Source organism: Mauremys reevesii, linkage group 26 (genome assembly GCF_016161935.1).
Source record: "Mauremys reevesii isolate NIE-2019 linkage group 26, ASM1616193v1, whole genome shotgun sequence".
Lineage (NCBI taxonomy): Eukaryota > Metazoa > Chordata > Testudines > Geoemydidae > Mauremys > Mauremys reevesii.
This window is the reverse complement of record NC_052648.1, coordinates 14153450-14168383: the sequence shown is the minus strand read 5'-3', so window position 1 is coordinate 14168383 and position 14934 is coordinate 14153450. Positions and strand designations below refer to the sequence as shown.

At 43.5% G+C, this 14934-nt stretch overlaps 1 protein-coding gene across 1 annotated transcript in view; it reads right to left on the bottom strand.

Moving 5' to 3' along the window:
* TIMM44 (translocase of inner mitochondrial membrane 44) overlaps nucleotides 1-14934 on the bottom strand; it is a 57218-nt gene that overhangs the window by 30482 nt on the left and 11802 nt on the right. Inside the window, exons 4-5 of the mRNA XM_039515168.1 lie at nucleotides 12271-12351; nucleotides 10022-10171 (exon numbers count right to left, since the gene is read on the bottom strand). Coding sequence (XP_039371102.1) covers nucleotides 10022-10171; nucleotides 12271-12351 — 231 coding nt within the window. The remainder of the gene's footprint in view (nucleotides 1-10021; nucleotides 10172-12270; nucleotides 12352-14934) is intronic.

Sequence of the window (14934 nt, the reverse complement as noted above, 5' to 3'; positions counted from 1 at the left end):
GAGGTTAACAACTGATTATAGACAACTAAATAAAAGCTCCTAAACAGGTGGCCCATGCAATGTAGAAATCAAAATTTAGCCATGCTAAGTGGGAAAAAACGTGTTTTACCCCTTTTGATGTGGTGAAAGGGTTTCGGACCCTGGACATGGTCCCAAAGGACCAACTCAAATTCGCTTTTACTTAAAATCAACCATAAAAATGAATGCGTCAGCTTTGGTTTTATGTACAAACTCAAGCTTCTACACCTGGCGTAACAAAATGCTAAAGCTAAATATATGTCTGATTTGTTTCAGCTAACCAAGGCAGTAAATCAATTAGATCAGGAACGTAAATTAACCATTTTAAAAAAAGGTAAAAAGCCATTCACATGTGAATGGGCAACATCATATGGGCAATAATAAAGCTAACACATTAGCCAAGGAAGGTACATTACATAAAGGGCACCCTACTGCCAAGTGGGAATATTGACTCAAGGTCAGGCAAAAAAAGCACAAGCTCCATATACTGATGAAGCCACTGCTCCTACTTTGCAAATGCTAATCATTTAAAGAAAGGCAGTGTAGCCTTTTTAAAAAATAATTCTTAACATTAGTTAGTCCAAACCCAACTAAATAATCCAAATGTGTCCAAATTCTACTGTTATGGTTTTGTTCCAGATTGTTTTCTGTGATGGAGTATTTAATAGGATCCTGGACATAACTATGAATGATGCTTAATTTAAAATCCAAATGTAACATTAAAAAGAGCTGTTTTTTAAAAACAAAGATGACAAACACCATAAATTTGTAGTTGCAACATCTTATCAAAAAATTATGCTATAGCATAATTATAAGGTATGGAAAGGACCTCCTGGTACCAAAGACACCTATGAAGCCTCAAAACAATTTGCTTATTGACCAAAACTGTATAAAAATGTGCAAAATTATGTAAAGACCTGTACTGCATGTCATAAGTTCTAACCCACCAAACCTCTAGTTCGGGCTCCACTGCAGCTAAAACAGGAATGTTAGCCTTGGACAAGCCTACAAGTGAACTACATCAGACCTATGCCAACATCTCTGTGGGAAAATAAACTGTAACTTGTCTTTTCACCAAGTGGGTGGAGTGCTGCCCCCAATTACAGTGCTGCACCTACAGCATCTCTTTTGGTGAATATTTTTACCAAATGAGAACTGTCCTTAAAAATTAAATCCGACAGAGGTTCTACTTTTACATGGCCATACCGGGTCAGACCAAAGGTCCATCTAGCCCAGTTTCCTGGCACTGGCCAATGCCAGGTGCCTCAGAGGGAATGAACAGAACCGGTTATCATCAAATTATCATAACAAAACTAAAACATTTTTTCCTTTGTGCAACAAACTATAGAAAATGTGCTCCTGGAGTAAACTATAACAGTATTCCTACGAAACACCAAGTAGGACAGCAAGTATTTTATGTTAAACTATCAAAGGAAAAAGAAGGTGCCCAGGAATTCAGACCCATTTATCTGAACTGGTACATTTAAAATTACAGACAAATCTCCTGTTACCCATCAAATTAAAATAAATAGCCAACTTGAAATGGATATATATCAACCAAGTAAAGGTGTTTTTAAAAACAAAAATTAACTCAAGAAAAAATATTTCTCCTTTGTTCCGTTATTTTGTTTTTGCAAAAAAGTAATAATTACTTCTGGGAGTTCTGCCAAGGCAAAAATAAGAACTTATGTTAACAAATAAACTAACATCCATTGGCAAAGAATTCTTTTCTTGGCTTATGAGTATAATGAGTTTTATACACTCAATTTTTATTTATGTTAAAAAACAAATTTTAATGTAATTAAAGCTAGAAGTCGTTCCTCCTTTACTTGTGCCTATGCCACATTACCTGCAAAAATAAAAAACTATAATTCCAGACTCATGTTAATAAAAAACAAACTTTAATTACTCACACCAGAATACTAATTCACCACACTGCACATCTCCATTAATACACAGACTTTATTGGCAAAAATGTTAGGCAAAACTGAATATGACAATTTTAAAAAATGGTGTTTCAATTATGCCAATAAAACAAATTACACCAATAAAAGAATTATCAAACTTCATAAAATTGTTCCCCAGTTAAAAGTTTGCTTAAATTCAAAAGATAGAGGGAAGGAGATTATTCAATTAAGACAAGAAATTGTATCTGTTATTGGTCATATTGCACATGCTAAAGCCAAAGCTAGTAAATCAATTGGTGAAATCAAACTTGCTGTAAAACTACGTACTATAATTCAGAGTTAAATGTTTCAACATGAATTAAACATAGTTAAAAAGGAAAATGCAGGAACAGCTAAAATTCCAGAAAAAGTCTTTGCAAGAAATAAAATCTACCCTGAGTAGTACTGTTACTGGTATCCACGCTGCATTAATAATACTACTGTTAAAATAACTAAGTAACTACATACCCATAAATAATATAATGTATTTAATAATAAATTAACATTCCTATGGTGGGAAGAACACCTCAACAGCCCAACACTGTGGCATTTCATTTCAGAAAGGAAAACTATGCAAAAATGAGGAGGTTAAACAGAAATTAAAAGGTACAGTGACTACAGTGAAATCCCTGCAAGCTGCATGGACACTTTTCAAAGACACCATAATAGAGACCCAACTTAAATGTATACCCCAAATTAAAAAACACAGTAAAAGAACTAAAAGAGAGCCACCGTGGCTTAACAACCATGTAAAAGAAGTAGTGAGATAAAAAGGCATCTTTTAAAAAGTGGAAGTCAAATCCTAGTGAGGTAAATAGAAAGGAGCATAAACACTGCCAAATTAAGTGTAAAAATGTAATAAGAAAAGCCAAAAAGGAGTTGAACATCGAGCCAAAAACTCTGAAGGTAACCACCAAATTGCTAAACAACCATGGAGGCCCCTGGACGATCGAGATACAAAAGGCATACTTAAAGACGATAAAGTCATTGCGAAGAAACTAAATGGATTCTTTGCTTCAGTCTTCACAGCTGAGGATGTTAGGGAGATTCCCAAACCTGAGCCGTCCTTTGGAGGTGACAAATCTGAGGAATTGTCACAGATTGAAGTGTCACTAGAGGAGGTTTTGGAATTAATTGATAAACTCAACAGTAACAAGTCACTGGGACCAGATGGCATTCACCCAAGAGTTCTGAAAGAACTCAAATGTGAAATTGCGGAACTATTAACTATGGTTTGTAACCTGTCCTTTAAATCTGCTTCTGTACCCAATGACTGGAAGATGGCTAATGTAAAGCCAATATTTTAAAAGGGCTCTAGAGGTCAGACTGGCAAGTCTAACGTCAGTACCGGGCAAATTAGTTGAAACAACAGTAAAGAATAAAATTGTCAGACACATAGAAGAACATAAATTGTTGGGCAAAAGTCAACACGGTTTCTGTAAAGGGAAATCATGTCTTACTAATCTATTAAGAGTTCTTTGAAGGGGTCAAACAAACATGTGGACAAGGGGGATCCAGTGGACATAGTGTACTTAGATTTCCAGAAAGCCTTTGACAAGGTCCCTCACCAAAGGCTCTTATGTAAATTAAGTTGTCATGGGATAAGAGGGAAGATCCTTTTATGGATTGAGAACCGGTTAAAAGACAGGTGACAAAGGGTAGGAATAAACGGTAAATTCTCAGAATGGAGAGGGGTAACTAGTGGTGTTCCCCAAGGGTCAGTCCTAGGACCAATCCTATTCAACTTATTCATAAATGATCTGGAGAAAGGGGTAAACAGTGAGGTGACAAAGTTTGCAATCGATACTAAACTGCTCAAGATAGTTAAGACCAAAGCAGACTGTGAAGAACTTCAAAAAGATCTCACAAAACTAAGTGATTGGGCAACAAAATGGCAAATGAAATTTAATGTAGATAAATGTAAAGTAATGCACATTGGAAAAATAACCCCAACTATATATAGGATAGGGGCTAATTTAGCTACAACTAATCAGGAAAGAGATCTTGGAGTCATCATGGATAGTTCTCTGAAGACGTCCACGCAGTGTGCAGCAGCAGTCAAAAAAGCAAACAGGACGTTAGGAATCATTAAAAAGAGATAGAGAATAAGATGGAGAATATCTTATTGCCCTTATATAAATCCATAGTATGCCCACATCTTGAATACTGTGTACAGATGTGGTCTCCTCATCATAGAATATTAGGGTTGGAAGGGACCTCAGGAGGTCATCTAGTCCAAACCTCTGCTCAAAGCAGGGCCAATCCCCAAACAGATTTTTTTACCCCAGTTCCCTAATTGGCCCCCTCAAGGATTGAACTCACAACCCTGGGTTTAGCAGGCCAATGCTCAAACCACTCAGCTATCCCTCCCACTCCTCATCTCAAAAAAAGATATAGTGGCATTAGAAAAGGTTCAGAGAAGGGAAACTAAAATGATTAGGCATTTCAAGTGGGTCCCATATGAGGAGAGATTAAAGAGGCTAGGACTTTTCATCTTGGAAAACAGGAGACTAAGGGGGGATGTGATAGAGGTATATAAAATCATGAGTGGTGTGGAGAAAGTGAAAAAGGCAAAGTTATGTACTTGTTCCCATAATATAAGAACTAGGGGGCACCAGATGAAATTAATGGGCAGCAGGTTTAAAATAAATAAAAGGAAGTTTTTCACACAGTGCACAGTCAACCTGTGGAACTCCTTGCCTGAGGAGGTTGTGAAGGCTAGGATTATAACAGGGTTTAAAAGAGAACTGGATAAATTCATGGAGGTTAAGTCGATTAATGGCTATTAGCCAGGATGGGTAAGGAATGGTGTCCCTAGCCCTCTGTTTGTCAGAGGGTGGAGATGGACGGCAGGAGAGAGATCCCTTGATCTTTACCTGTTACGATCACTCCCTCTGGGACACCTGGTATTGGTCACTGTCGGTAGACAGGATACTGGGCTGGATGGACCTTTGGTATGGCCATTCTTATGTTCTTAATAAGAAAACTAAAAAGAATTTAAGAAATGAACCAGTACCAGCTTTAAAAATTCAAAAAGCAATTGAATTCCTATATACTGAATTCCAACATTTTAAAATGAACAAAAAACCCACTAGGTCAAGCTATTACCAAAAAATCAAGCTCTATACAACAGCCATAACCTATAGGCTAGGAAACATAACACCAATTTATGAAAAGAAAGAAAAATTGGAAGTTACCTTTATGGTTAATGTACCTTATGTCAAAGCTAAAAATATTTGCTCCCTTCAAGTAGCTCACAAAGTGGTGGTGTAGCAAGGTTCTGTGGACACTAAGATGGTTACTCCAGACTTGGTTGCCTACTGTAAAAATGTAACCACCATACAGAACTATCTAGTTTCTGATCTAAAAAAGTATCAATGGATAAATCCAGTAAACTAAATACGTAAAGGTAATCCATTTGTAAAAAAGACCTGTGGTATCAACACTCAAGAAACCATTTAAAAAATGTAAAGTAAGTCTGACTAAACTTCTTAAAAAACAAAGTTGTAATTTCACCTATAGTTATAAGAAAGCTATTTAGCACAACCTTAAAGCATATGAGTATAAAACAAAGTAAATGGTGTAAAAAGCATTACTACCTTGCTGTGAAAGTATATTTAATCACTGTTCTAAAGAAATCCTTGCTTTACCTTGGGGAAAAGGTTTTGTATTCTTTGGAATCTAGTTCAAAGTTAAAATGCAACTTCTTAATATTTTTAAAGAACAAAAGATACAAATAAGTTCTGAGTTTGACACGTTGCTAGGTATAAAAAAATGTCCATCAGGTTAATTTGTTCATGGAATCTAATCCGAATGAATGAATGGAATTAAATCCCAATTTTGAAGTACAGAATTTACAGACCCTAGGCAATAAAAATGTATCATTGACAAAAGGCTGCTGATATTTTAACTGTTAATATTGTTAAGTTTGGGGATTAATGATAATGTTGTGAATACATTAAAAAAAGCAAAACATGAGCTAACAAATAATCCAACACAAATGCAGGTTCACAACATATCCTCCCCTCTCCCCATCACTTTCTCCAACCCCATCATCACCAATGCTTTCAGGTTTTAGATCCCCTAAATCAACTAGGTCATGTCCAGTGGCTGTGGTTTAACTAGTGCACGCACTGCCTCCTGAGCATAATGAGGGGATGTCACCAACTTTTATGCCCTTTTGGGGTTATTACAAAGAGACTTAAAAAAAAATCTCATCATACTCCCTTCCCGGGTCATCTCACCTCCCTGACTCTAAGACCGAAGGAACAGACCAAACTGAAATACGTTCTTCCTAAGAGGAAGGCCATTACTAGGCCTTGCTCTTGCCCATGTGGAAACAGGGTTAAAGGATTTAAATACAGGCCTCTCAGTTGGAAGAAACCGAGCAATTGTCATGCTAAATCTTAGCCTAATATCACGGGACCTGTAGAAGCAGCAGGGCTCACATCAGAAGACGGCAGAGTAGAGTCAGCATGAGTCAGCATGACCCAGCCTTGAGATAGCAATGTTTTGAGTACAGAAGTGAGAAAATACAAGAATGGGCAAAACAAACTGCAGATGTTTTTAATTAATGCATGCCACTAAAATGTATAAATGCTTGTACTTTGAAGAAACTGAGGCAGAGATGCTCTCTGTCAGTTGTGTTCTTCCCTTGCAATTGCATGTCCTGAATAAAGCTGTCTCTGATTTTGTTGCCTCCAGTCTGAGAGTGGAGTTAGTTTCTTCAACACTCATAACTCCCTCCATATCAGCCACCATTTTTCCCCCCCAAAGGTCTTAAATCCCATTCAAATGCCCCAAATCTTTTTAAATCCATGCACCTCATTGGTTTCCGGACAATGGGAGCTGTGAGGATGGTGCGGGGGTCGGGGGCAGCACACGGAGCCGCCTTCCCACCCCACAATCAGGGACACGCAGTGACATGCCAGCAGCAGCCAGCCGCTTCCTGGAGCGGCATGGGGCCATGGCAGGCAGGCAGCCTGACTGAGCATCCACTGCGCCACGAGACTTTTAGCAGCCCAGAGATCGCGAGGGGGCAGTCAAAGAGCCTGGCAGGCCAGACAGAAATGTTAGATGGGCCAGCCCCGGCCCGCATTTTGGCCACCCCTGCAGTTCCAGTGGGAACTGTGAAGCCAGAATGGGGGGGGTCGGGGGCAGCATCCGGAGCATCACTGATTGCCCCTCCACCCGGGAGCTGGGGCAAACTGAGGCTTGGGGCTTTCAGCCCGTGGTGTGGAGACTTGACGTGGGCCGGATAAAATTAAGCAGTGGGCCGGAGGTTCCCAACCCCTGGTCTAACAGCTGTATTTGGGGTCGGGAAGAAATTTTTCACCAGGACAGACTAGCTGAGACACTGGGGGGTTTTCGCCTTCCTCAGAAGCATGGGGCATGGTTTGAACTAGAGTAAATGGTGGATTCTTTGTAACTTGAAGATGTTAAATCAAGATTTGAGGACTTCAATAACTCAACCAGAGGTTATGGCCTACTCCAGGGGTGGATGGGTGAAGTCCTGTGGTCAACCTCTGCGATGTGCAGGTCAGACTAGATAATCATGATGGTTCCTCCCTGACCGGAACGTGAACCAGAGTCCAAGGAATAGGTGCTGTGGTCGACCTGCCTGTCAAAGCACCCATTTGTAACTGACCAGCCCTCCAGTATTCCAAAATCATCATCAAAAGCCATATTTCCCCCACCTTTTCCAGTCTCTCTACTGCAAACTGTGTATCTGTTAAAAAATAGACGTAAAATAAGACAAAATAAAAGCCCCTTTACAAATCAGAACTAAAAGTAAAATTAACCCCTTTCTTTTCATCAAAAAGGTTGTTCTAAAAATAAGACTAGTATCTTGTCTCCAAGAATTTAAAGGTTTTGTTTGTTTTGCACAATCACATAATTTCAGTTTCAATAGAAACGTGTTTTAATTTCTTGTTCTTTCTTATGTTTGAGCAGCAAACTTTCCACTTTAAAATAAGGCCTGGTCTACATTAAGAATTTACACTGATATAGCTATCTCTCTCAGAGGTATGAAAAATCCACACCCCGAGAAATGTAGCTATATCAACTTAACCCCCAGTGCACACAGTGTTAGGTTGACAGAAGAATTTTAAGATGCCTCTTGGGGAGGTGGATTACCTACGCTGATGGGAGGGATTTCTCCCATTGTCGTAGGTAGCGTCTACACTGAAGCGCTATAGTGGCACAGCCACAATGGTGCAGCTGCACCACTGTAATGTTTTAAGTGCAGACAAGCACTAAGTGCTTTTGAGTGTTTGCCCAAAAAAAAAAACCCCCAAAACAAAAAACAAATAAATCAAGGTCTTTTTCTTTCTTTTTTTTTTTAAGACCTTTTTGTATGTATCACTATTTTATGTTGAATAGTAAAAGACTTTATTACATCTTTAATACAATAGACCACACCGTGCTCCCAATGAAGTCAACAGGAATTTTGCCATTGACGTCAATGGAAGCAGGACCAGGTCCTAAGTTTGGCCATTGTAGCCATCACAGAAGAGTGATGGACACGAGCACACATAAAATTCAGTATACAGTAAGACTATCAAATCCTGCAAAATGACTGCTTGCTGGAAGGGATGGCCTGGTAGCCTGCTTTGGAGAAAAACAGCAGGCAGGTCTGAAAAGGGAGTTATCTTACTGCAGCAGATGTAGCGAACAGGCTTCATTATAGAAATGTTACTGTATAATATCTGCTACTGCAGCTGAAGCTGACCTTTAGCAGATGACATCTTATTAGGAACAAAACATAAAAATTGGCATGACTGATGAGATCAATGATCCAGCTCGCCTAGTACCCTGTCCAACAGCTGCTAGGATCAGATGCTTCTTTATTTGCAATACACCTGTAATGAGAAATTTCTTCCAACCCAGTCATTTAGAGGTTAGCTTACAGACTCAGACTTTAAGGCCGGAAGGGACCACCATGATCATCTAGTCTGGCCTCCTGCCCATTGCAGGACACAGAACCTCACCTACCCTGAAATAGACCCCTAACCTCTGGCTGAGTCACTGAACTCCTCAAATCATGATTTAAAGACTTCAAGTTACAGAGAATCCACCACTTACATTTATGCCATGACACAGGAGTATTTACATCCCTTCTAGGAAAAAAAAGGGGCCCTACCTGGTGCCGAAGTAAGGTTCAGTGGTAGGTGTGACAAAGTGGGGCTTTTCTGTAATATTTTTATGGAGCCGGTGTGTGCCTCGGTTGCCCTGTCCTTTGCACTGCTACCCCGTGGGGGGGAGGGTTTAAGCCTGCTCTCAGAGCAACGCTGGACATGAGGTGTGGGCGTTGCTTTGTTGTCTGAGCTGTAATGAAACTGATCCAGATCAACAGAGGGCCCAGAGGGATAACAAAAAGCCCCAATGACTCAACAATTGACAACACCGGGAAGCTCCAGCAGATGGGGTTGTGAACATAGCATGGCTTTGCCTGGAGACAAAAGATTGGGAGGTGACCAGCAGGTCAGGGAGAGACAGAGCCTGAGATGGAATCCACTACAGCTTGGCTGGGGTCTGTGCTGGCTTGGCCAGATGAACTATGTTTTAACCTTCATTTCTTTATCCTAAACTAAGGACATCCAATGCTGTGTTCCAGTTGACTAATAAAGCGTACTCGGTTTTAAAAACACAACTTGGTGTCACTGCAAATACTTGCTGAGGTGTGTTAATCTTGCAGAGCGTACAAGCGTCTGAAGAGGAGTCACATGCAGCATGGACTCCCACCCCACACGGGGAAGCAAGAGACCTGATGCTTAAGATTGTTCAGGGCTCTCAATCCTGGTGATTAACAGCTCTTTAACTTATCAGTTTATTCTAGCACTTCTTAAGTATCTCCTGTATGTTGGAAGGGTTTTGCTCTCAAAACTACATTCACTTGAAGGTGAAAAAAGTAGCATAATGCTGAAGAGTGCAGCAGAATGACTTGACATTTACAGTTTGGGAGGGTTCCCCCCGCCCCCCCCAAACAGCTTTCTTGTTAGTGAACGTGGTGCCTGCATGGCAGGGCACCAAAGAAGACATGTCTCCTGCATGTGTACCTGGGAGATTGCTTTAAATGCTGCTGTCTTGCCCAGTTTCTCCCCTCCTTTGGTGACTGATTCTGCAGATTGCTTTGCTGTTTTGGTAGCTTCTTCCACACCTTCTTTTATCTTTCGACCAATATCACTCTTACTTACTTCATCCAAACTCTGCAATAATATGGAAGGAAAATGATGTCAGAAACATGGATCACCACCTGGATTTGAAAGAGATTCCTCTTTTTGACCTTTAGAGGCTTCCCAAGTCACCACCAGGGACAATCAGCAAGTTAACAGCATGGGCAAGGTCTGTAGGACTAATGGTCACAGCGAGCCTGACTTTTGTGCTGCAGTGTCAGCAGTAATCCCAGAGCTGTGCTGTGATCACTGGTGAAGAAGATATTTTTGACCAGATACAGAACTACATATATTGGACTGGCAATTATTTATACACAGTGAACGCCGCTTAACAGCAACCTCTTGGTTCCAGCAAAAAGTTGCTATTATCCAAAACTTGCCAATAAGTGGAAGGCAGGTTTGCAGGGCTGCAGCCAGGGAAAGAAGCTTTGGGACACAGCAAGCCCAGGGCCCCTGGTGCCAGGGCAGGACACCCCCATGACAGCACAAGGAGAGATACTGTGCAGCCCTGGAGCCCCTGCTCCCTGTGGAAAACCCCAGCTTCCAGGCTGCAGGTCCTCCCTCCCAGCTTCTGCTCTGCCCGCAGCCTCCCCTCTCACGCAACAGCACCAGGACTCCTGCATTGCCCAGAGGCCATCACGCGCTGCTGACAACATATTGGCTTTTTTGGGGCTGCGCCACCTGGCAGTTAAAATACTCTAGACCTTTCCTTTGAAATACTCACATGCTTATTAACTCTCTAAGAGACAGACAGAAATGCAGTCCAGGCCAGTGCAGCTCTGGTGGAGAGAGCTCTGTGCACTAATTTTTGATCCACCAGGAAAGAAGTTCCAAATACTCTTTCTTCCACGCCAACAAAATAAGATTTACATACACCTGAGTGTGCCTGGGGGGTGTGGTGCTACACACATGCTGTGGCAAGCCCGAGGTTAAAAATTCTCCACAAACAGTTGATCACCATTTTACTCTGAACCAGCACAGCTGCTTTAGCAGGTGCTCTTTGCAGGGATGTCAGAGACTTCACTGGCAGTGGACAGCTGATTCTGGGGTGGTGGGAAGACAAACCCACCCAGAAGGAGTTGCCAGGTAGACAGTACCACCAGGTGTTTTCCTTATCAGCCAGCCCTGCCCCCCTACCCCCTCAATCAGCACTCCTCCCCTTCCTCTCTGCACCCTGCTTGCCAGGAGGGAGATGCCATTGCAGCTGGGAGTGGGTAGGAGTGCACAGATCAGGCACCCCTGGCCCAGCAGCAGTGACAGCACAGGCTCCTGCCTCCCCCCAGCCTTTCTGGGCCGGGCTGCTGGAGGCTCCTGTCAGCTGGTGCCAGCCCTTGGACGCTGGTGCCAGAAGCAGGGACCACCTTCACCACAGTTAGCGCCATGCGCCCAGGGACTCGACCATGAACAGCATCTCCCCACCTATATGGCGCCCTCAGCCTTCTTTCCCTACCCTCCCTACCGGCTCGAGGCTTCCCACAGCACCAAGAAGAGCTGCCACAGGATCCAGCAGGAGGGCCCAGCAGGTAAAACAGGACCCACGTGCTAGCTGCCCCCCCTCCAGAAACCCTGCTTCCTCCACCCCACTCTGTACCCTTCCTCCCTGCTGGCTCAAAGCTTCCTGCCAGTCTATGGTACTGAGAGCAGCTGCCTTCCATCCCAGTAGGTTGGGGACCCAGGTGCCAGCCACGCGAGATGTACAGCCAGTCCCAGACTGCTGCATAGCCACACATGTGCACAGCTCAAGCACAACATTGCTCCTAGCCATGTTCCCAATTGGGCTCTTCCACTTTGGTGCTAGTATCTGACTTGCCTATGCCCCAATGAAGACAAAGTCTTGAGGCATTTTCTCTTCTGCAGCTATCAGATAGTCAGACCCCCATGTACACACTCCTCTACCCTACAGCAAGGAAGAAACACGGGGTGCTGATACTGCCTGCACATCTGCCGTCACACTAGTCACACCAAAAAATTCTCCAGCAGTTACCACTGCAGGTCTCTTTAGTGGCCCTGGCCTGTAAGGGCAGCAATAGTGACCCTCCTTCAACTAGAAGAAAGAGATAAAGGACATTAATTCGATGCAGAAAAAGTGCAAATCACAAGTAAACTGAGATTTTTGCAAGGTTATACTGTACCTCTTTGACTGATCCGGTTATTTCTCCAAGCTTCTTTTTAATCACTTCAGAGGTCTTAACCGTTTCAGATTCAATGGTTTTCTGCAGCACAAAGAAAAATTTTATGTTAACAGGAATCAATGCATCAATCAGAATTATAACCACCTGAGAATTTCACAGCACTGCATCAGTAGAGTGCAGCATACAGCACTCTTCGGGTGACATACTGCTGTAGGACAGAAGAACAGCCCCAGTTAAACTCTGTCCTCAGTATGATCCATGGACTCTTCTAACTAAATGAAGTGAAAGGAACAGAAATGGAGATCAGTCACATGGAAAAAATCAGAATATAACGTTCTATTTTTAGATGTTTAAAATTTGTGCCCAAATCAATGCTGTGTAAACCAATAGCTGCCTTAAATATGAGAGAGAGATAATGAAGTCGGCAAACAGGGTAAGTGGCGTAAGGGCTTCAAACTGAATAGGAAAAAGGATCTAACAGCAAATCAGTTACAAGTAACTTGAGGGCCTTGAGGTCCCATAACAACCAGATTCAGGAGGGAGAGGCAATGGCAGACCGTAGTGTGAGGGCTTTGGCGGAGGTTCACAACTACGGCCATCAGCATTGTGAAGCAATCCCCCAGAAGGAAAGGCCACATCACAACTGAGTCAAGTTGCACCTCGGTGAAGCTGATTGTCGGCATAGGCATAAGCAGAGATTTCTCTTTGATGATGCAGACACCCAAAGAGGTCAGGAGAGCATGAAGGGTGAGGATGGCAGAGGAAAGCTCTTGTCAGGATAGCACAACAAGGAGCCATTCATCTAGGTAGGGGTATACCTACTAGCCGAGATGGCTGCCACCACAGCGAAGACCTTCGTGAAGACTCACAGCTGTGGCAAAGCCGAAAGTCAGAACTCAGAATTAGTAGTGGTGCTCTCCCACCTGGAATCGGAGAAATTTCTGGTGGGCCAAGTGGATGTCTACATGGAAGTAGGTGTCCTTCATATCAAGAGCCACGAACTCGACCCCAATGGATACCACTGGAGGGAAAAAATGGTTTCTAACCTTTCTGTAACTGTGGCTCTTCGAGATGCGTTGTTCATGCCCATCCCACATTAGGTGTGCCTGCGCACCATGGGCACCATAGCTGGAAATTTTTCCATTAGTGGTATCTGTCGGGGGGCTCTGGCACTCTCTGGTGCCATACGCTCATGCACTGGTATTAGGGGCACAACCAGCCCTGCACCCTCTCAGTTCCTTCTTGCTGGTTAACTCCAACAGAGGGCAGGAGGGTGGGTCATGGAATGGACACGAGCAACACATCGCAAACAACTGTTACAGAAAGTAACAGTTTTTCTTCAAGTGATTGCTGATGGCCATTCCATATCAGGTGACTCACAAGCAGTACCCAAGGAGGTGGGCTCGGAGTTCATGGACATGAGGATTGCAACACTGCTCTTCTGAAATCATCTCTGGCTTGCTGGGTGATGGTGCAGTGGGCGGACAATGTATGCACTGACGGCCAGGTCACAGCCCTGCAGATGTCTCGGATTGGGACCTGGGCTAGGAACGTTGCTGACAATGCCTGTGCTTTTGAGGTACAGGTAGACCTGAACACCTCGCCATCTGAGGAAGGCCACCACCACCGCCACGCATTTCGTGAAAACCCTAGGTGCTGCTGACAGACCAAAGGGGGGGGATGGTGAACTGGTAATGGATCTGGTTTACGATAAATCTGAGGAACCGTCTGTGGCCTCAAAAGATGAAGATGTGGAAACAGGAGTCTTAAGTCGAGGGCGGGATTCAGGGAGGGAATGATACAGGCCAGGGAAACTGCAGAACCTCAGTTTCTTGAGATAATTGTCGAAGCAACACAGGTCCAGGATGGATCCAAGACCCCCTTTAGCCTTTGAGATTAGGAAATATCAGGAGTAAAACCCCTTCCCTCTTTAGTTCTGAGGCACCTCGTACACTGCCCCTACCTGCAGCAGGGCTAGCACCTCTTGGACTAGAAGTTGCTTGTGAGAAGGGTCCCTGAAGATGGAGGGGGGTGGGAGGAGGGATGGAAGAAAACTGAAGGGTGAAACCTTCCTCCACCATACTCAGCACCCAGCAATCCAAGGTTATGAGGGACCACACTGGGATGAAGTGGGAGAGTCAGTCTGAAAACAAAATGTGGGAACTAATACTGCCCTTGGGTGCATCTTCAAAAGTTCTCTTTGGGCCTCCCAGGTATGAGAGAGACCCTGGGGGTGTGGTTGAGATGGAGAGGAGTAGTTGTCTAGGCTTGTAACTCCTGCTCCGTTTCTTGAACAGGTCCTGTTGAAGCAGTGAGGCCGAGAAGCAGGCCAGCTGCTGCAGCCTAAAATGCTTCCTCTGATGGTGAGTAGAGGCCCAGGGATCTGGGGTGGACCTAGAGTCCTTCACACACAGCTTTGTGTCTGTTTGCTCCAAGAAGAGGGCAGTACCCTTGAATGGGAGACCCTGGATGGTCTGTTGGACCTCACGTGGAAACCCCGAGGATTGAAGCGAGGAGCATTGCCTCATGACCACTGCAGAAGTCATTGTTCTGGCCGCTACATCAGCTCCATCCAGGGCCGCTTAGAGTGAGGCCCTGGCTACAATTTTCCCTTCCTCTATCAAAGCGGAAAACTCTTGCCTGAAGTCCTGAAGCAGCAAGTCT